The following is a 23,600-nucleotide window of genomic DNA, read 5'->3' as shown; positions in this document are numbered from 1 at the left end:
TACAGCAAACTCATCTTTTTCAATGCAAATGTATCACGTGGATAGACTTCCTTATCATCTGGGAAGGAAGGTTAATGATAGGTAGTCTCAAAGACCATTAGACAGAATTCAAGACTACCTAAATCACTGCCTCCTAGGTTTCTTGACTTTTTTATACACATTTTCTTATTATTTTTTAAATGAAGTTGGTTGATTGGTTATTTGCATGGGTATGGGTAGACAAGTGGGTGGGATCTGTGCCTGGGCACATGTAGGGAAATCATATGAGAACTTTCAAGAGGCATTTATCTCCTTCCACCATGTAGGTCCTAGAGATTGACCTCAAGTTGTCAAGCTTGGCAGCAAATGCCTTTATCTACTGAAGCTTCTAACTACCCCTTCCTATTTAAGAACAATAAGAAAGCTGTCCTGTTTTTGTCAAAATTAAGTGCTGAATAATGGTGAAACAGGACAACTCCTTCAAAACGGATGATAAAAATATTTAGCATTGTCCTTGGCTCTATAGAAGGCTTTCAAAGCTAAGCTGCTAGGGGCTTCACTAGAGAAGGATAGATCCAGTAGTAGTAACATCAATTTTACCATAACTTTTCCTCCAAGGAGATCAAGTACTTTGAATGTTGTCCGAAAATCTACATGCAGTCATTTAACTAAGTAGTAGACGATGTAGTTCAACCAAGTGAGAACTGATTTAACCTACAATTGGCCAGGAAGGCAGCTACCAAAAAAATTGCCTCCAACCTCAAATGTGTGAACATTTGAAGTCATTTTGATCATTTCACATGAATTTTAACTCATTTGAAAATAATACATAAAGATCTACATAATAGGTGACCTAGAGGGTTGGGGATTTAGCTCAGTGGTAGAGTGCTTATCTAGCAAGTGCAAGGCCCTAGGTTCAATCCTCAGCTCTGGTTAAAAAAAATAAAAAAGTGACCTAGAGAGTGCATTGATCGAGCATATGGTGATTGATGCTGAATCCTAGGCAACTGGACAAAAAGGACACATTTCTTCTCATGAGTCTATCCCATAGTTTGATCACTGAGAATGACTTTTTTCACTAAATTTTCCACAAGGTAATTAAAGACTAATGTGTAGAAGTAAGGAACAGTACACATACCCTGTGTCCATTTTGCCCAAATTCCCCAAAGGGTAGCATTTGGTAAAACTATCATACAATATCACAACTAACATAACAATATTGCTAGATCCATGGGTCATACTCAAGTAGAGACTTGTGTACTTAAGGAAATAGTCTAGGTTCTGGTCATTTCCATTACCTCGAGGCTTGAGGACCTCACAAGTACTCTCTCTCTCTCTCTCTCTCTCTCTCTCTCTCTCTCTCTCTCTTTCGTAGTTTCATGGGTACAGTTGTGTGTACTTGTGTCTAGAGAACAGAAGGCTACATTGGGCGTCATTCCTCTGATGTATGGATCTTGGTCTCTTATTAGCCTAGGACTCTCTAGACTAGCCTGGCTGACAACAAGCCCCAGGAGTCTAAGTGACCAGCACTGAGCTTAGAAACATAGGACACCAAATGCAGCATTTTTTTTCTCTTTCTTTTTATACATGTTCTTAGGACTGAACTCAGGTCCTTAAGCACCTACTGCACTATCTCACCTTCAAGTGGCCTTTTTATAGTAGATTCTCCCCTTCTTTCCCTTCATCCTCCACCCTTCCAAGGACCCAACCACAGCAATACTAAACTCCATTTCTAAACTGCTTTTATCTCTTTAAAAAAGTGATTATAAATGGGACAATGATGGTGGAACCTGCTGGAATTGGCTTTTCTCCAACACTCCCTAGTATTTTTCATATATATATATATATATATATATATATATATATATGTATATGTATATATCAGTTGACTCATTTTATTTCATATAGCTTCTTTGATGTCCTTACAATGAAAGATACCTAAGCTAATTCAGTCTTTAGTCATTATGAGTAAACCTGCTGTCATCATTCCTGTCCAAGTTTTTATATATGCCTGGTTTTGTTTGTGCATGGATACCCAAGAGCACAATGGTTGCTGTATGTCAACTCTGGTACATTACTAAGAGGTTACCAATCTGTATTCTGACAATACAATTTTGCACCTCGGCTAGCAGTGGTGAATGATTCAGCCTTCCCAAAGACTCCTCAATTTTTTTTGCTGTTGCTGATTGTTATTACTATTTCTTTTTTATTTTAACTATTCTGAATGCTGTGCAGTGATTTCTCACTGAGGTTTTAATTTGCATTTCCCTGATGACTAATAATACCAATTATCATGTCAGATATTTCCTTGTCACCTGTTTCTTCTCTTCAGTACATGCATATATATATGGTGATATATTGTGTACCCTAATATACTTGCCTGAGGACCAGAGAACAGAGCCAGCCACTAGATTAGACATAGAGGTCAGGCAGTGGTGGCACACACCTTTAATCTCAGCACTTGAAATCTCATGCCTTTGCTTGGGAAGCACACACACATGCCTTTAATCCCAGGAAGTAATATGGCAGGGCAGAGAAAGGTATATGATGTGTGAGGAAACAGGAACTCTCTCTCTTTAGGCTGAGGATTTCATAGCGGTAAGAATGAGTGGCTGGCTGTTCTGCTTCTCTGATCTTTCAGCTTTTACCCTGATATCTTGCTCTGAGTTATTTTTAAAAGACTATATAGATTTGAACAATATATATACACCAGATTCATGGCTTGCAAATATTTTCTTCTAATCTGTAATTTACCTTTTTATTTTTCTGACCTGGGCTTTTTCCAAGCAAAAATTTTAATTTTGACAGAGTACAAGTTTCCTTATAATATTTGTCTTTTTAGTATCAAGTCTAATAACACTTCTTGGTTCAAACATACAAAAATTTATTATACACTTATAATTTTTATTTATTATTTAGAAGTTCATACAATGCATTTTGATCATATTTTCTTACCTTCCCCAACCCCTCCCAGGTCCTAACCCACATCCTTTTGCATCTAGCTTCATGTTCTTTATCTCTTAAAAACAAAATCTAACAACAACATCAAAAAGGCACAGACACATGAATGCAAAGGAAAACTGGAGTTGGGTTGTTTTGGCCAGGTGATCCTGAGCATGATTTTTCCTCTAATCAGTTGCAAATATGGTCTTGCAAGGGCTAGGAATTTGTGTCCACTTCCCTTTTTTAGTGCTGGGATTTTGTCTACCTTGGGTTTGTGCAGCTCTTGTGTATAAGATGAATTGCTAAACAGTGTTATTAATAAAAAAATAAAACAGAGCCACTTATTGGGGTAAAATCTGAGAGATCAGAAAAGCAGAAAGAAGCCAGCCACATTCTTATCACTTGGAAATCCTCAGCCAAAGAGACCTACTTCCTGTATACCCACGCCTATATGCCTTTCTGCATCTTACTTCCTCTCTCTGTCCAGCTACATTGCTTCCTGTCTATCTGTACAGACCTCCAGACCTCCATGGTTAATGCTGGTTAAAGGCATGTTTCACCATTCCTCAGTGTGACCTTGAACTCACAGAGATCTGGATGGATCTCTGTCTCCTGAAAGCTAGGATTAAAGTCATGTGCTACCATTGCCTGACTTCTATGTTTAATATAGTGACTGGCTTTTTCCTCTGATCCCCAGATAAGCTTTATTATGGTGCACAATATTGGGGGGGGATATAATATATCACCATACTTGTGCATGGTTTTCACTGAAAGTTTTATGGTTTTAATACATATGCCCCCCTTTGAGACAAGGTCTCTCTATGTAGATCTGGCTGGCCTTAAACATGCAGAGATCTGCCTGCCTCTGCCTCCGGAGTACTGGGATTAAAGTTGTGTTGATTCTTTATAACTGATTTAGCTGTGAGGTACACATTTGGGAGTCGTCTTGCTCCTTCCCTTCTCTTTCCTTCCTCTTCCTCATCTTCCTCCATTTTCTCCATCCCTCCCATCCTTACTTACCTACTTCTGTCCTTGCCTCCTTCTTTTCTTCCTTCCATCTTTCCTTCCTGTCTATTTATGTGACATTGAAAGTTTATTTTTCCCACACTGAATTGCCTTTGTATCTGTAACAAAAATCAGCAGAGCATATTTGCATGGCTCTATTTCTAAGATCTCTTATCTCATCCACTGCTCCATGATCTGTCCTTCTGCAAATACCACATGATCATGGTTCCTGGAGCCATCTAATAGACTTTAATATTATGTAAAGTGAATCACCTTTCATCTTTATTAGGCTCTCTTAAGATTTCAAAGGCCTGTAAATTTCCATGTACAGTTTGGAATACATGTGAATCCCCAAGAAGCTTTTCTGTGATTTTGACAGGATGCCTTTGTATTAACTACACTGGTTGGTAAATCTGGTCTTTCTCTCCACCTATTTGAGTCTTCTCTTGTTTCTTTCATCAGTAGTTTGTAATCTGCACTGTATAGAAGCTGCACATGTTCTGTTAAGTGCATACCTAAACATTATTTTTATTTGAAATAGTTGTGAATAATACTATATTGTGAATGTGGGCTGCAACACGCTCATCGCATATGCTGGGATTTTGTGCAATATGGCTGACATTTCTATGTTTTGATCTTTCTATGCTAAACTTAACCACACAGACTACATCAGTTGACTCCTTGACATGCTATAGACAATCATGTCCTCAGAAAGTACAGACCATTTCTGTTTGGCTTTCCAAACTGGATCTTTTACTGACTTAATTTGCTTCATTCCAATCATTACAACTTACAGTAAAATCTTTAATTAGAAGGATGAACACAGACATCTTGCCTCACTCTTGATTTTAGAAAATAGCATTCAGTTTTTTACCATTAAATGTGTTAGCTGCAGAGGGGTTTATAGATGATATTTATCAACTGTGATTGATGTTATTAATCACTCTCTTTCTCAATTGCTGAATATTTTATGAGTAATAGATGCCAAGGGCTTTTCCTGAATTAATTGATATGTTTATGTGAATTTTTATTTTCTTTAGTTTGTTGATGTAATGCGTTCAATGGGTTGGTTGCAAACACTGAGCCAGCTTTACATACCTTAAATAAATTCTACTTGTCATATTTTTTACATACTGATGGTTCAGTTTGCTAATATTTCATTGAAGTTTTTCATATCTAAGTTCATGAGAAATATTCATTTATGATTTCAGGGTTTTTTAAACATTTTTAGCATTTCAATTGTGCGTGTATATGTGTGTGGTATGTACACATGAGTGCAAGTGTCCAGAGAGATCGGAGGTGTGAGATCCCCCTGGAGCTGAGATTATAGGCTGTTGTGAGCCACCTGTGTGGGTGCTGGGAATTGAACTCAGGTCTTTGGAAGAGCAGTCGGTGCTCTTAACTACTGAGCCATATCTCCAGCCCCTCCTTTATTTTCCTATTAACATTAGTCATGCGTTGTTTGCATGCCTGTATCAGCTATTCAGCAAAACGCAGCTGTAGCTTAGGAATTCAAGCCCAGGCTAGACATCGTAGCTAGCAAATTGGTTTCTTTAACCAATGATGTAGCTTAGGAACTCAAGCCCAGGCTAGATATTGTAGCTAGCAAATTAGTTTCTTTAACCAATGAACTAGGCACAGGGCATCTATTGACACATGCCTCTTGTCCCAGTACTCAAGGGGTAGATCAGTGGGAGTCACAAGTTCAAAGCCAGCCTGAGCTGTACAGTGTGCTTCAAGCCAACATGGTTTTACCTCCCCCCAAGAACTTGTCTCAATGGGAGAAAAAAGAATTAGGAATGTTTCCTATTTTCTGGAAGAAATTGTGTGAGGTTGGATGAGAGAAATAGAATTTTTTCTTTGTTTTCACACTTCTAGGAAAAATTATGTAGAACTGGCAGGATGAATTTCTCTACCTATTTAGTTGATTTCAATATTGAAACTGTTTAGCCTAGACACAGCTTTTACAAAAGCTTTTTAATTATGGATTCAAATTTTCAGAGATTATAAAACTATTCAAATTATTATTTGTTTTGTTTTCATGGCTTTTGTTCAATTTTTTGAATTGTCAAATTTATCTGTGCACTATTATTTCTAGCATCTCTTTATCAGGTTTTAATTACCTCCTTTATTTTTTGAAATTATAATATAATTACATCATTTTCCCCTTCCCTTTCCCCTCCCCAAACCTTCCCTTACTTATTCTTTTCAACTTCATGGCCTCTTTTCTCATTAATTGTTGTTATATGCATATATGTACATGCATATTTATTCCTAAATATAGCCTGCTCAGTCTGTTTGTTACCTGTATGTATGTTTTCAGGGCTAACTGTTACTGGGAAACAAATTGGTGTGCTCTTCTTTGGGAAAGACAATTTCTCCCATTCTTAGCATTCCTTAGGTGGCTATAGTTCTTTGTGTAGGGTTGAGGCATTATAGGCTTTTCCCCATTCTTGTTCAGCTCATGTTTAGGCAATCACATTAGTAAGTCTTTCTGGATTTATGAACCACACAATGACCAGCATGGCACAATAACCCTAAGTAAGGATGCCATAGTGGTACATATATTTTGGCAGTAACCATCAGCTCTCTAATTGGATTTAAGGCCCACTCAACAAGAAGGAATCATGCTTGGTACTGGAAACCTAGTCAACTACTCAGGGATAGTGAAGTCACGGCTCTGGGAAAAAAACTACAACCACCACTTTACTAATCCAGCATAATCCATAACTACATTCTAAATATTTGTCCTTATACACACAAGTAGTAAGTATAACCTTTACCCCTCAGCAAGGAAACTTCTCTTTACAACAAAATGGAGACCAATATAGAACACTATAACCAATCAAACTTCAGAGTTGTGGAGCCCACTCCCAATAGATACATCTACAGAACACTCCTGCACCTATGGCTTAGGGACCACTGCTACATAAGAAGGCATGGAAAGGTTGTAAGAGCCAAAGTATCAGGGAGTTTGCTGTGAGATTGTGTCTTCTGGTACCATCAGCAGCTACATTGCTAAAGACTCCTTATTGATTTCTCATGACCACTGTGTCTGTGATGACACCCTCAATGACATTCCTGAGATGGGTGATTTTTATCAGCTTACAAAAGATTTGCCAATTTTATTGATCTTTTTCATAGAGCCAGTTTTTGTTTCATGGATTTTCTGTTTACTTCATTTTTATTTCATTATTTTCTTCTTCTCTTATGTATGCTATTTCTCTTTTCTCCTTTCTTTGGGCCAATTTTATTCTTCTATCTTCAGTTTTTCAATGGTGGTCCTAGATTATTAGTCTGAGACCATTATTTTGAATGTAAGCATCTTGCAATGTAAATGCACCCTTCTCCCTACTGTGGTTGTTCCTATGCATTTTGGTAGGTTGTATTTTTATTCTCTTTCAGTTGTTCATATTTTGTAATTTTCACTGAGATTTTCCTTTGACTAATAAAATACATTAAAGTATATTTTTTAAATTTTCCACGTTTAGAGATTTGCTTGTCTTTTTATTATTGATTTGTAATTAATTCCCTTATAATTCGACAACACAGTCCACATGATTTCATTCCTTTCAACACTGAAGTTTGTTGATAGCCTAGAGTGTGGTCTATCTTGAATTTTTTTTTGGTAAACAAAAGAATTAAATGAAGAAGGTTATAACATGAAGATGCACATTCTTTTGTAGTTGTGGAGGATGCACTAGATCCCATTTCGTTTGGTTATTAGATATATTTATTCCTACTGCCTTTCTTTCTGCTAGTCCTATTCTATCACTTTCAAGAGAAGGTGATGGTGATGCCCCCAAATATGACTGGATTTCTTTGAGTTCTGTACAGTTCTACCAGTTTTTGCTTCATGAAGAAAGCACTGTTGACATTTCTCCCTAATCTCTTTTAAAGACAAAACAAAACCAGAAAGCACTCATCCATATTCCCAGATAATGGGTATTAAATACAGAATTCATAGGCATAATTGGTCCTGCCTCACCAGAGCATAGAAATAGAGCAGTGATTTTAGCATCCTCTTCTCAAGAACAATGCTCACGTGTCTATTGGTGTTGTCTGTGGGGTTTTTCTCCCTCTCACCTGTAGCTCCGTGAGGGGAGGGGGAGGGAGACGGAATCAAAAAGTTTCCCTGGAAGTAGGCTCCAAAGACTGGCACTGAGGTGCAGATCTGGTTCAAAGTATATGTTCACTGGCATATATGCATACATTATCCAATCAGCTATGGTCATATTGAGTTACTGTCCAATTATCCCAAAAGGCACGCAACCTGTGTTATGTGAGGGTGTGGGAGAGGAGGCAGTATGTCCAGGCAGTGTGTCTGCAGACAAAGGGCAGGAAGCAGGCAATTCCCTGTGCTTTGGTGCCAAAAGAGAGGGTCCCAGTTAGCTGGGACTCCATTATGAGTCATCTAGTGTTCCAGGGACTCAGGTCTGCTCAAACAGCCACAGGAGGTGTTGGTACTTCTCACGTTCCCAATCTTTTAGTGACACCATCTGAACAGAGACTAACCCTTCAGTTATCTGTTCACAAGACAGAAGCATCATGGCATTGTGGTGTCTGTGTGACAAAGCCACACATTAGGATTTGTGGGAAGAATATTCTCCACCGTATGACTTCTCACAATTGGAATAGTAAATTTCCTAATAGATGTAGGAACCCAGGGAAAGAATAATGGGGGCAGAGGAGAGGGCTGATAATAAACTTAGGTTGTGGATAATGTTAGATAAATGGGCACTTTATACTTGAGCATGGTTTGCATATGTTGAAAAATGTTCTATTAAAAATTGTTACAGATGATGTAATAGTTCTTAATAAATGAATAGACTCTACTCATATAAGCTTTCAAAACCTAAACAAGCAAAAACTAAATAAAAATCCTCAGAACATCACTATTGGTATATTGACCACAGATTTGGTCATCTGTGCATAAGTCATTGTCAGATATTGATCCAAGTAGTTTTAAGTAATCATGAGTAATGATGCTACAGGGGATTCCTCTCTCATCATGAGAAGTGTTTATGGGTTTCTTGGTGCACAATAACAGGAGGATAAAACACTGTGCAAGCATGTCAAATGCATACCAAAACACTACATAAACCAAAAACATGTTTGCATGAAGCATGTACAGAAGTGTGGTCTTCATGAGTTTGGTAACAACTTTACCTTAATGGAAAAACAGTTTGGAACTTTGATATTTCTACAATCAACATTTCTGTGATGTGATATAGATATAATAGGATGAAAGGGTAGATTAGGGAACTTACTTCTAAAGAGCAACAACTTGCTGTGGATATCGCTCTGTGTAAATAAAGTTCTGATTGGCCAGTGGCCAGGCAGGAAGTATAGGCGGGACAAGAGAAAAGAGAATTCTGGGAAGTAGAAGGCTGGGGAGAGACACCGCCAGCCGCCGCCATGAGAAGCAACATGTAAAGACACTGGTAAGCCACAAGCCATGTGGCAAAGTATAGGTTAACAAAAATGGGTTAATTTAAGATAGAAGAAGTAGATAACAAGCATCCTGCCACGGCAATACAGCTTGTAAGCAATATAAGTTTCTGTTTACTTGTTTGGGTCTGAGTGACTGGGACTGGCGGGTAAGAGAGATTTGTCCTGACTGGGCTAGGCAGGAAAATTCAAACTACAGTGATGTGAGGCAGCTTTACTATAAACCATGTGTCAATTTTATAATTCATCCATTATAATAAACTTGCTTAATATGCATCATCTATATTATAAATAATGGCAATCCTTAACAATCTTCAAACAGCAAAGGTCATTGTCTTGTAAAACAAACCAGTTTTAAAAAAAACTCAGGTTCTGCCCCTATGGAACAAGTGACTTTGCTAGACTTCTCCAGAATTACTCTCTTACAAACCTCCTCTACCACTGCCTGTTTAAGAGCATATGTACTCGGCCTTTCCCCAGGGTTAACTCACAGCCCTTCCTAAATACTCTCCAAGTAAGTCATTTTGCTGGCGCAGGTGTTGTTTTCCAAGCAGCTATTGCCAAAGGGCAGCATGATAATTACCACACTTCAGATCTGGAGGGTTCTGAGCCTCACTTCTGACAGGGGATATGCGTGTCACACACATAGTTATTCATTTGAAACTGCCTGTGTTTAAAGATTTTAACACTGTAACAAAAGGCGGACTACTCCTAAACTTATTCTCAGAGAGCAACTCTTAAACTTAGGGATTGTGTCGTTCCTTCGGCACTATGAAGCAAGCTCTAGTGACTTATAGCACTTGCTGTTGGATTTCAGGGGTCACTCTTATCAAGCAGTGAAAGCCAGCTCTGGTATATATCCCAGGTGAGAAAACATTACTATTCAACCTTCATATTTCTTAATTAAACTGACACTTTCACAGTCTTAAAGATTTGAGGAGGCATATATCCCATGACAGGAGATGCAGAAAATAGGAGGCTTCTGTAGGCTTCAGGCTAGTTTCATAGGGAAGAAAGTTCTTGAGACATCAACCAGATGTTTCCAAGCACAGTACCTAAAGGTGCAGAAATAGTCACACAGGTTCTTAGCGTAAGTTCCTCTACCATGCTTCTCTCTGACATCTCTTCTGATATTTTAGGAGTTCGTGATGATCGTTGTCTTCGGCTTGGAGTTCATCATTCGAATCTGGTCTGCAGGTTGCTGTTGTCGTTATAGAGGATGGCAAGGAAGACTGAGGTTCGCTCGAAAGCCTTTCTGTGTTATAGGTGAGTGTTGGGATTTAGGGTACTGCATATTTTCTTCTCTCTCTTGCTTTACAACACTCAGTTGATATTAGAAGGCAACATCCAGGAAGTACTTTCTCTCTCTCTCTCTCTCTCTCTCTCTCTCTCTCTCTCTCTCTCTCTCTCTCTCTCTGTGTGTGTGTGTGTGTGTGTGTGTGTATGTGTGTGTGTGAGTGTGTGTGTATATGTGTGTGTGTGCACATGCATGTTAATTAGCTCTACAATATACCACAAGGTTGTGTTCAAATCACCCAAATGTATACCAGTGTATTATTCTTCATAGCACACACCCTCTAGCATACATGGAGACCATAGTATGGCTTATAATCAGAAAACTTTAAATCTGACCCTGAGCCCTACACTCTGAAATATGATTCCCACACCTACAGTTTCTATACAAATAGCAGGCCTCTTCACTGCCCCTAGCTTCTGTAATTCCAGGAGGGGCTCCATTCTGTTGAGATTCAATTTGAAATGATGCCTCCTGATGAAGATATTGTAGAACCCTGTGGAGTCGAGACCTGACATCTCTCAGTAATATATTTAAAATTATACCTTAAAACTAAAAACTTTGCACATCAAAACTATTATTAGACAGCTAAATTTGGTTTTCCTGCTCTTTTGCCTTTCTCATTTGCTAGGCAACCATTCAAATCTAAGTGCTGGAAGTTCTCAGTGAGGCTTACTCCAATTCTTTCCAAGCTGAGAAAGTGGGATTTAATTTACAAGATAATTTACTGTCTTGTTTGAGGAGTTAGGAATTGCTGAGTAATCCCTTTGATCACATCCCTTAATCTTTCTCCCCCATGGTGAGTGGTGAGAACAACAGAGTGCTTTCAAGGAGTAGAGTTCCACCTCTGTAGGCACTGCTAACACCAACCTCTCTCATCTGGAAACCATCTTGCTAGGTATGGAGAAAAGCAAGTGGCAGCTTACAGCCCCCGAGAGCAAGGCATTGAGCATTTGAACCCCACCCAACCCCAGATGGTTTTCTCATCTCCCAAATTCTCTGCTCAAACAAGGTTTTGAAGGATTGTCACTTGAAGTGATACCACCACAAAGCAAGGACTATCTGTCCCATGAAAGACCCAAACCAAACAATTCACAAGGCAGGTGCTTGGCCAAGATTCACTCAATGTCTACAGGATAAGGTCAGTTCACGGATGACTGCAGGGATGTTCCAATACAGATTATAAAACCAATTAAAATTTGGTCACCTTCCTGTTTGGAGGGGAATGCCAATGTATTTCTGCTCTTCAAGCTAGAAAAGAAGTTCTTTCCCAGATGCCTGCTGCCTCTTGATAGCTCTTTCCAGCCATCATGGTAGTCTTTTCCCTTTCTCCCTCTGCCTCGGATCTTTGAAGGTCTTGCTCGGGGAAATGATGTTCTGTTCTCTCTCACTTCGCTGGCCTCTGCACACCCATCAATGGTAACCTTGCAGATTTGGTATGGAGAGATATCAGCATAATTTCAGGTTTTTGTTAACTTTGGGGGATAGTTATTTAAGTGGGGGTTTTATATCTAGTAAATTAACTGCTTTGTAAGTTTTCATGGATAAATATATAATGAATTCCCATTAGAGCATAGATCAAATGTGCACTTGCAGTGAAGGTATTCATGTGTGACTTTCAGCATTCTGTTTAATGTCCATGTGACAGTTTGATCTGTGTTTCAACAGAATTGATATAATAGTGAAATATATTCAAATGTGGCTTATTGGTTTTAGGTCCCTGGATTTATCCTACGCAGATGAATCAAATGTCACCTGCTGAAGGCAAGGGCTGTGCCACATTATTGTTGAGACCCTTCCTAGATCTCTTTAGGGGTCCATAAAAAGGCTGCATAAATTGGTAGAAAATGATGAAGTCAGCCCTATGGTCCCCTTGTTCAACCATATTTGCACTGCTGAATGCAAAAAGGAATACTGCACCTTTCTCATCTATCTGGGCTACATGTTCTGAGCAGGAAGGAGTCTGAAATGTACCAAAAATTATTAGTACTTCATTCGTTTGAAAGATTGGACTACTCTGAATATGCCAGATGCACACTCAATTTTTTTTTTCCAAAATCTTGAGCATTTAAGAATAGAATATGGGAAGGATGACAGCTTGCCTGGTAGACCTTCACTGTGGGAAGGGTTCTCTCTAGGCACACGCTCCTAGTTAGCTTTAGCTATCAACTTGACACTGCCAACTTATCTAATGGAGTCTCCATTGCATCACCTCAATCAGATTGGCCAAGGCAATCTGTGGGTCATTTTCTTGATGTTTGATAAGGGAGGACCCCTCCCACTGTGGGCGGTGCTACCCCAAGCAGGTGTGCCTGGGTTGTATGGGAAAACAAGCTGAGGATGAATGAGTCAGCAAGCCAGTAAGCAGAGCTCTTCAATGGTTCTTACCTCTGTTCCTGCCTTGAGTTCCGGCCTTAACTTCCTTCAGTGATGGATTGTGAGCTGGGAGTTAGAAGGCGACATAAATCCTTTCTTCAAGCAAACTAAAACACACAACAATTTGTCACTTTGCATTGGAAGCAAACAGAAGCTACTACCATGGTCAGACTTTGCATAGTATCCTTGTTTACCAACCAGTAATATTGGGACACAGTTTAATGGAGGCCCAATGGGCTGATTCCAAAGACTGGCATTTCCTCTTTCTGAACCACCAACCCTCTATTCATTATAGAAACTATACTGTAACTGTGTGCTTGTGTTTGGAAAACATACTCTAAGTGCTTAAGACTCTAAGAAAAATAACTTGTGCATGCTTAAGAAAATTAAATGTTTCCTTTCATTTTGAATATTTTGTTTAGTTATGATGTAAAATTGTATGATGAATTACAAACTTGTCATTACCCCTACTTGTTCAACTAGCTCCATCCCTATGACTCTGCTGTGAAAACCTTCTCTATAGCTTTGGCCAACCACTGCATTCCTACCTCAGAGAGTTAAAGTACATCTTTAGTAACTACCTGAGATGACTCCCTGATGACTATTCTATATCCCAACATAAATCCTGCCTTTTGTAACATGAATAGGGAGATGTGTGAATCACTTTGAGGCCTATTAACACAGCCTTTCTTTCTTATCCAGCTTTTTCTTAATGGCCTACTTGAGAATCGCAAATAGTATCAAATGCTGGTACTCAGACTGCAGTAATGAGCCTGATATGTCAGGCGGCCTCAACTTCAAATAGTGGCTATTTTTGGATCCCTTGATGACTGCTTTTAAAAACAGTCATAATATGGCTGTATTTTTTTTTTCAGTCTGGAAGTATGTCTCAGTGCAGCAGAAAATGCCAGCCTGTTATTAATCTTGTATCTATATTTGATGTTAAATGTAGGTTGATTTCCTATCGCTGTCTTAACAGTTTCCTGTGGCACTTCCACAGGAGAATGAAAGGGGGTAAACCAGAGCTCAGATGTTTCCCAGGAATGAAGGATGTCTGTCTTTCACTTGAAATAACAGCTCCTTCACAGAGTGCCAACAAGTGTGTGCATTTTTTTTTTATTAGAAAATGTAGCCAACTTCCTACTTGGCTAAAAGAAAATAGAAGATTTTATTAGAGTCTGAAGCTAGTCAAATACATCTGTGATTTCATCATATTATAAAGCAAGTTAAGTTGTTAATGTGTTCACAAATTAGAACAGAGGCTCTGAGAACTGCCACTGACTTGCAAACTAAAGATTTTTTGTTTTCTTTTTCTGCTTCTCTGCCATCCCCACTTTTTACTGGAATAGACCTATTCTTGACCTGAACCATTTTCAGTACCTTCAAAAGCATTTTATCCCCTTTAGAAGAAACTGCTTCCTCACAGGAGTTGCCTAAGAGTCATGTGTTCATTCTTCTCTAATGCATGGTTTCTTTCCTCTGATTGATTTAGGACACTTATAACCTATTTAATCAAAGACTATAAAAAGGATTTTATTATCTTCTTAGTAGCATTATTTACTGAGAACTACTACACGGTACCTACTGTTCCAAGCACCTTATAAATATTATATTATTAATACTACTTAAGTATTATAGTGTACTTTTTATTTTTTACTATTATTTTATGTGTATGGCTGTTTTGCCTTCATGTTATATCTACACACCATGTGCATGCCTGGAGGCCAGAAAAGGGCACTGGATCCTCCTGAATCTAGAGTTACAGACAGTTGAGAGCCACCATGTGGATATTGGGAATGAAACCTGGGTGTTCTCAACTACTGAGGCATCTCTCCAACCACTTATACCCCTTTTTCCACATGAGGAAGTAAGACAGTACCTAACAAACCTGTGCAGAGTAAGAAAGAAGGCAAGAAAACAAAAATAAAAATAAGATTCTTTTCTAATGACTTTACTCTAGAAAAATGATCCTCTGTCATCGTTTACTGGCAATTTAAAATTAAAATTTATTGAACTTTGTCCATCCACATCAACTGATATCCAGCATTAGAAATTCAAAGAGCCAGAGTTTATAAAATGACATTAATATTGAGATTAGCTTTATTTTTAACAACCACACCTACTGCTGCTTTCTAGCGTGAAGGATAAATTAGGGAATAAATAGATTTCTGTGCCCAGTATCTGCTTCTTACACTCTTATATAATGTCATTCTGAGAGTCCCTGCGTATTTGCAGATTGGAGATAACTATTAGGGTAAATCATCTCACTCCCAGGAATGCCTCTAGCTGTTTATTGTGCTTGCTTAGACAATAGTTGATGTGTGCACCAACTTGACTGATAAGGAAGCATAAAATGCTATTATTTGACTGTACAGGAGGTATTCTAAGATGGAAAGGAAAAACTGCAGATTGCTCCCCATTTCTTCTATAAGTAGACTCCTATGATATATTTTACTGATATTCTTTGTATCTCATGCTATATAAGAAAAATTATTCAAAGGCAAAATACTTGTATGTCAGACACACTCAATGCAAGAGATGCAAATATGCATAAAAATAGTCCCTACCTGTAAGATTACAGCTTCATATATCCTTGGAAAGTGGAAAGCCAAAAGGAAATTGAAAATTTACTGGAAGAATGATATGGACTGTCATGACTCACTGCATAAGACAAAGGAGCAAAGATCACCTCAGGTTTGAAACTTAGTCATCCAGAAAAAAAAAAATTATGTAATTCTTTCATGTCCAAACAGAGTTCTGGATGCTGGGAATAGAAATATAGACAGTGAAGGGGAGATATCTTAGATTGTGCAGTGCAGGAGAATCTTTGTAAGTCATAGAATATTGAGTTGATCTTAATATTTTTTAAAAGGAGTCAGTCTTGGAAATATTTAGGCATATGCCTTTTCAATCCAAGGAAGAATGTTTGTAAAGTTTCCTCCAATCCTATGAGCTCAGCTTGTGCAGGAGGCACTAGGTGTTGTGGCTGGAGGTCAAGAGCAGTAGAAAGAGGAGAAAGAAGAGATAGTGGGGATGGGCAGAGGTCATAAATGCTACAACGGCTGTTCTCAACCTGTGGGTTGCGACCTCACAGCAATTGAATATCAGATATTGCTCATATCAGATATTTACATTACAATTCATAACTGTAGCAACATTACAATTATGAAGTAGCAATTAAATAATTTATGGTTGGTGATCACTACAACATGAGGAACTGTATTAAAGAGGCACAGCATTAGGAAGGTTGAGAACCACGGCTCTAGACAGAGCAGCTTCTGGAGAGCCGATACTGGTAAAGGTCCTGGAAGTTTCAGACCTAATAAGAATGTCTGAGTTACAGACAACTAGAAGTTTGAATGTGTAAGACCCTGAGTCTTTTAGACTTCTATGCTTACTTGAACTTTGTATGAGTAATGCATAAATTACTACATACTCTAAGGACAAATTATAGGGGAATGATTTGTAAAGTAACAATCCCTGACTTTTCCATGCATGGATGGACCTGCCCTTGAGAACAGGAAATTTCCGATTTAAAAAGGAAATGTGTTGTTTTCTGTGTGCAACCAAAGTTATGATGCGATGGAAGCTTTTTACAGCTCCCTTGGCAACCGTCACTAAGAAGCAGTTCTTTGGAGCTTTCCTTCCAAATGACTGTGCCCCTGACTCATTCATTACAGTGATTGCAATGCAGATTTATTTCATTAAGGACTATTTATTTCCTTTAAGAACTAGTCCCCTTTGCCTCAAGATGTTATCTGGAAACTTATGATCAATAAGAAGCATTAAACTGTCACTATGGGGTAAATTTTCAAAGTGGTGCTTAGAATTTACCAGTGTGAGTCCCATTAACTTCAGTGGAAGTCCTGCAGTTAAACCGCTACACGTGGCTTTGAAAATGTTCTGCGGTGTATCTTTGCAGTGTGTTTCCTTTAATTTTTAATAAATATCACAGAGAGACTTGGGACACAGCTGATTGCAGTATTTGAGAGCTTGAATAATACACTATGTAGTAGGAGGCATTTACAATTCGATTTTAAGGCTTTGTGTCAATTAAGAATCACAACAATATAAATACACCTTTATTTCATCAATGAGCACCCATCTATAAAAGAATCTGGAGCTCGATTAGAATACAGAGCTCAAAAAGCAGAATTATATCCCCCTGAGACATTATTTATCTCACTCTATGGGTGGGGGAGGGAATGAGACACCATGGAATGGGGGTGATTTGTCCTCAACTCTAAGTCATCACAAAAACTAGGAATAAAACACTGGCATCCCAGTAGCTCACTGCTCTGAGGCACTGCCTCTCGTAAGCATCAAATTTAATTACAGTGTAATCCATTTAATTTACACATGGAAGAATAAGGAAGGAGCAGAAAAAAAGAATTTATTAATGGATTAGTGGGAGATTATGTTACATAGATTAGTGACTTTCTTCAGGCCCAGGTTGTCAGCCTGTCCTAGAAGGTGTCCAACACTAGAAATTTAATCCCCACCAGTTAGCATTGGGGAAGAATTTCTTTATTTTCTCACCCTGAAATGTAAGCAAAGTTTGCCCTCAAAAATGCTTCCCTTTGTTAATAAACAAGCTGATTAAAAATGTAAACATGGCCTCATATTATAAACTAATCAGTTGGGGCTGGGCAGAAAGATTCTAAGAACCAAAGGAATAGGGTGTCTGTTGGGAGATTTTTATCTCCAAGAAAGTCAGAGGCACCCATGAAGTTTCATCAACATGGCTGCCTAAACAGGAGCTGAACAAACCTCGCTGTCATCATAGAGCCTTTGTCCAATGACTGATGGAGACAGATACAGAGATCCATGGCCAGGCACTAGCCTGAGCTCTGGGAATCCAGTCGATGAGAGAGAGGAGAGATACTGCAGGTGAGGGATGTTGAGATCAGGATGGGAGGATGTGCAGAGGTGACCAGCCACACTAGTGGAAGCCCATGAACTATGGACTGGTGGCTATGGAGCTCCCATGGGACTGGACTAGGCCCTCTGGATACAGAAGATGATTGTTTGGCAAAAACTGTTTGGGGGGCACTGATCTATGGGCACGCTTTTGGGAATCCAGTGCCTGTGGTGTGACACCTTGCACAGCCTTGGTGCAGTGGGAAGGGGCTTGGACCTGTCTAGGCTCAGTGTGCTGGGCTCTGCTGACTCCCCAATGGGAGACCTCAATTTGGGGGATGTGGGGATGTGGGGTGGCTTGGGAAAGAGGGCTGGGGTGGGAGGAGGGAGGAGGGGAGATCTGTGGATAATATATGGAGTGAATAGAAAATTTCTTAATAAAGAAAAATGAAAAAAAAAGAAAGACAAAAAAATAGAGCAGAATAAGCATGACACCAATAGACATACTAAGTGGGAGGAGGGAAATCTCATGCAGTTCCAATCCTAGAAAAACTACAGATAACCACGGAATACTGAGAGTGGGAGAAATTTTCTTCTTCAGGTAAGAGGTCCCCAATTAGTTATTCAATACAAACTGGCCAGCCCTAAATACAAGTACCTTTATATGGACTAAACACACACACACACACACACACACACACACACACACACACACACACAGAGAGAGAGAGAGAGAGAGAGAGAGAGAGAGAGAGAGAGAGAGAGAGAGAGAGAGAGAGAGAACATAAACACAGGCAAAATACCCATATATATAAACATATATACATATCACACACACTTGCATCTCTCTCTTTCTCTGTGATATGTAAGAAAGGGAAGAGGAATAATGGTATAGTTATATTTTTATTTAAATAAAAAACATAAACATGGGAGCTGGAGAGATGGGTTAGTGTTTAGAAGCACTTGCTGCTCTTGTAGAAAACCTGAGTTCAGTTCCCAGAACCTAAGTGAGGTGTCTCACAAATGTCCATAACTCCTACTCCAAGGGATCTGATGCCTCTGTCCTCTACAGGCATATGCTCACACTCAGACACACACAGACACAGACAAAGAGAGACATGAGATGGGGGAGGGGCTGGGGACAGATTTAAAAAAGCAAGCAGGGGCAGGAAACATGGTTCAGGAATAAGAGTACTTGCTGCTCTTCCAGAGGACCCACGTTCTATTCCCAACACTCACATGGCAGCACACAGCTGTCTGTAGCTATAGTTCCTGGGTATCTGACACCTTCTTCTGGCCACTGAAGGCATCAGGCATGTATGTGGTATATAGACATACATGCAGGCAAAATACCCAGACACATAAAATAATGAAAAATATTTTACAAAAACAGCCCACATCATGGGAGGAAAAGTGCATGTGTGTTCAACTGCCAGATGATGAGTGTGCCTTCCTCTGTTCTGATGGTGTTTGTAATATATATATATATATACAGTATATACACTAATTTATTCATCTTGTATTTCCTGAATCTACACTGGAGAAAGGACAGTAGCATAAGAGTTGCATTCAAATAGGAATTTCCCTTGAAACTGAGCACAATGAAAGATTAGGGGCCAGGCTGTCTGGTTATATCAATAGGGACAAATCTTCATGATTTTAATCATAAATCATCAATGAAATTTATTTCATATAATTCCTACAAAAACCATACAAAAGTGGGTAGGAATCAAGATCCTGATTTTATGACCTAAGAAACTATAACTTGAGTTAAGAGCTTTCATACACCATACACCAAAGAGCTGGGAGCAGGATAGAAATCTGCTCAAGTCCTGACTTCATGGCACCTCATTGTGCATTGTGCCATGTATGTGCAGCATGGGACAAATTAATAAAACCTGTGATGAGGTTTGAGTCTTATCCCTAATCTTCCTCTTCCTCCTTGGAAACATTATGTAGGATCCACAGGTGAATAGTTACCAGTATCATAGAAGGGATAATTCCTTCTCTAAACAGTTAGTCTGCAATCTGGCTTTCCCCCCCTCCAAACCTTTTACAATGAAAAAATTTGAGTCCTTCGTACAAAACTTAAAGGTGTTACAGAGAGTTCCATGTTAGAATGTATCTTCTATCTGGCTCTCTCCAACAGGAAACCAACATGAAAGCTTACTGTTAACTGGCCTTATTCAGATCTTACCAATTTTGACATCCATTGGTTTGTAGATGCATGCCCCTATGGATGGAGTTGTTTAACTACAACTACAATCAAGACACAGAATCTTTCTATCCGCCTACAGCAACATGAGAAGCAACCGCTTAAATTTTAGAGTCACTCTTTGCCCCAGAGAGTGACGTCTGTGATCCCCAAGTTTCATTTCCTTAACTCCAGAGAATTAGAACTGTACTCATACAGCAGGAAGATCTAGAAATTCATTTCTGGTCACTCGAAATGAAGGCAGTTGTCATCAATAATTAATTCTTTTTGATTGCTGAATAGTAATAGTCTGTGATATGGATTCACTTCAATTTGTTTATCCATTTCCCTATTGGAAATCATTTGGTTCATTATTTAGCTAATGAAACTGCTATGAACATGCTTGTACAGTTTTTTTATGTACATGAATTTTTTATTTCTCTAGAGATTACTGGATTATGTAGTGTTTTATTTAACTTTAGCAGAAAAAAAAAGTTTTCCAGAATGTAGCCATTTCTTTTAAAATACATATTTATGAATGTAAATTATTGTCTTGGATAAAATAAATGGCATTAATGATTCCCTCAGACTAACACATTTAAAACTTTTACCAAGGTCCAGAAGTACCAGATAGTTAGGCCGAGTACTCACAGTTCTTGTGTGATGTATAGAAAGGTCATTTGTTGTCCTTAGTCCAACACCTTTCATAGGATTCCTCTATCTTATATCCAAGACTGCCATTTCTCAAAACTTCCCCCTTACTTTTCCCAGTAGTTTTTCATCATAACCAACTGGAAAGTCTTATTTCATTGGAAGTTAGTAAGACATCCCTGGTTGACCAGATTCATGGATTTCTACTTACTTCTCAGTTAGAGCAACTCATGTAGGAAAGGTCAGGTTAGAATCCATGTCTGTCTTACTTGAGACAAATCCCAAGTAGTCAAAGATATAAAACAAACAGGAAAAAACAAGTGGGTGGCAAAAAGAGAAATCTTTGTGACTTTGGAAGCCCAGGACCTTTCTAACCACAGCTACAAACCCAGACCAAATGACAAGGAATGCCATATAAGACACAAAACAAAAAGCAAAGCAACATTAGGAAAACACTTACACCTCCTACCAAAGACAAAGGACTGATCTCCCCAAGGTAGAAAGGGCTCCAAAATCAAGAGAAATCTGGCAGCTCAGTACAAAATAAAGGATGCAAAAAGAGGAAATGAAAAGAATCCACCAAAAGAGAAACGCATGTGCGTGCATTTACACTGTCACACTCTTGAGAAAGCAATGTATACAGTCATATTCTCTTAGCTATCAGAGTGACAAAAACCTATGATTCCACCAGACACTGTTTCAGTGAGTCCATGATTAATCTGCATCACTGAATCAAGCCCACATATACTGCCAGAGTGCCAACTAGTATCACTTATGAAAAAAATCCATATCTGTTTAAATAACATAAGCATCTATTCTTCAACCACAAACTGAGTTCCTAATCTCTTATACCACTAGTCCATGGTCACTTTAGCTAAATCAACAGAAGAATGTCCACATGATAAAAACACAACTGAGCCCTTTCAGTATGGCCAAGCTGTATTAAATGTAAAGGACATAGGCATAATGTATAGTGAATTTGAGAATGTGAGTAAGAAAGCACAAGAGGAAGTACTCATGTTGCTTTGTATCTGAATTTTTTTAAAAAAATGGAAAAGACATCTTAAAGTAAAAAGAATAAAAAAATGTTCACCCGAAGCCATTGAGCAAGCACAGATTGGGAGAGGCAAAATTTCTCATCATGTACCTCTTTACATAATCATCAAATTGAAACCATATCTATATCTATAAATAGATAGATATAGATATAGTTATAATCCAAAGGCTGAATAAAAAACATGGCTCTTTGGATCACGGCAAGAACTCTAAACACTGATTCATTTTCTTTGCCCAGCAGTACTGAAGTAGGCAGATTGGTCCATAGGAAGTATGGTCCTACAGAATCTTACTCACTCTGCAGGCATTTTGTCATTACCAAGGACAATGCAAAGAATAACTTACCAGAGGATTTTTATGTAAATGCTCTCATTTAGAGGCTACACACACATCTAGTAGTGCTCTTAACTCTCTTAAATCATATCCTGAAAGGTGTTCTGTGATTTGCTTTGTTTTGACCTTGGCTTGTTATGTGAATTTTAAACTTGGAATTTCAGACTTTTCAAAGGATTGCCAGGAGAAATTGCAAGACAGATGAGATAACAAGGGTAAAGGGCATCACTGAATGCCTGGCATCTAAGCAGTCACTGACAGGACAAACCATGATGAGCATGGTACATTCAAAGTACCCATCAGCCCCAGGTAAACATAAACAGCAATGTTTTCAATGCCAATTCATTAAGACTTCTTTGAATGTGGTTCATTATTTCTCCTCAAACTCTCACCAGATTTGAGAGTTCACATGTTAAATAAGAATAAACTTTGGCTTAAAACAGGGAAAGAGTAGAAATCAAGCTATTATTATTATTATTATTATTATTATTATTATTATTATTATTATTATTATTATTATTATTATTATTATTATTATTATTGGAATCTAGAGACCATTAGATGTAGCAGCTTCAGAAATGGTGTGTGCAGTAGCTAAAGAATTCTGCACTAACTAGAGTGTCTTTTGAAACTAGTTGTTGGAAGACAGTTTACCCAGATTGAACCTGGGAAGGATCCATGGACTCTTAACCAGGTCAACCATCTCTGCAAGGTTCTGGGGATATTTCTCCTTTGTAATATCTCTCAGCATAATTGTTTTTATGCCTCCCAGTGTCTCCTCCACTAACTCTTTTCATTCTTGTGAGTATAGACAACATGTTTCTGTCTACACTGGCCTTAAACCATCTACACACCCAGCCTTAAAGCCAGGTTCTCAAGATTTCTAGCCACACTCACTGTGCATTTAATGAACTGAAATGCCAGAAAACTGCCAGCTAGCAGGCATCCACTGAAGAACATCACCGCCACCTGCCATGGCCAAACATTCCTACGTACACAGTGAAACCAACACATTCGGCAGGAGCGAGTGAAAGGGAGAATGTGGCAGATGACTTGCAATGCAAGACGCAAAGCGACACCCTCACCTCCTCACCAGGAGCTCCCTGAGGACTGACTTTTGCTTGGCTAGTCTGCTTCTTTAAGTCTCTAGTTCAGCCATGCGAATATGATTATGCTGTTTACTGAAGTACTTGTTTTACACACTTTGTAGTTCTAGACTCTCCCACTAGAAGCGCTATTCCTCTACTGCCCTTTCTTTCTCCTTTTTTCCCACTTCTGCCTTTTACAAAATGTTTCAAATATTTGCTGTCAGCCCCCACCATGGACTCCAAATTCATGCTTGGAATTTGGACATCAAAGTGCTGTAGCTAATCCTTGGGACATTTGCCATCCTGTGACTTCAGATTCCTTCTCTTATCGAGTTTCTGTGGTTTTTCTGGAGTATTTCTGTTAAAATGG

The 23,600-nt window shown here is 38.7% G+C and overlaps 1 protein-coding gene across 3 annotated transcripts in view; it reads left to right on the top strand.

Moving 5' to 3' along the window:
- Nucleotides 1–23,600, top strand: part of Kcnq5 (potassium voltage-gated channel subfamily Q member 5) — a 557,910-nt gene that overhangs the window by 408,732 nt on the left and 125,578 nt on the right. For all 3 annotated transcript variants that reach the window (XM_036167994.1, XM_036167993.1, XM_036167995.1), the window contains exon 3: nt 10,518–10,644. In XM_036167994.1, coding sequence (XP_036023887.1) covers nt 10,518–10,644 — 127 coding nt within the window. The remainder of the gene's footprint in view (nt 1–10,517; nt 10,645–23,600) is intronic.

Source organism: Onychomys torridus, chromosome 18, assembly GCF_903995425.1.
Source record: "Onychomys torridus chromosome 18, mOncTor1.1, whole genome shotgun sequence".
NCBI classification, from domain to species: Eukaryota; Metazoa; Chordata; class Mammalia; order Rodentia; family Cricetidae; genus Onychomys; species Onychomys torridus.
Note: the sequence above shows the minus strand (reverse complement) of the source record. Positions and strands in the feature narration are given on the sequence as shown.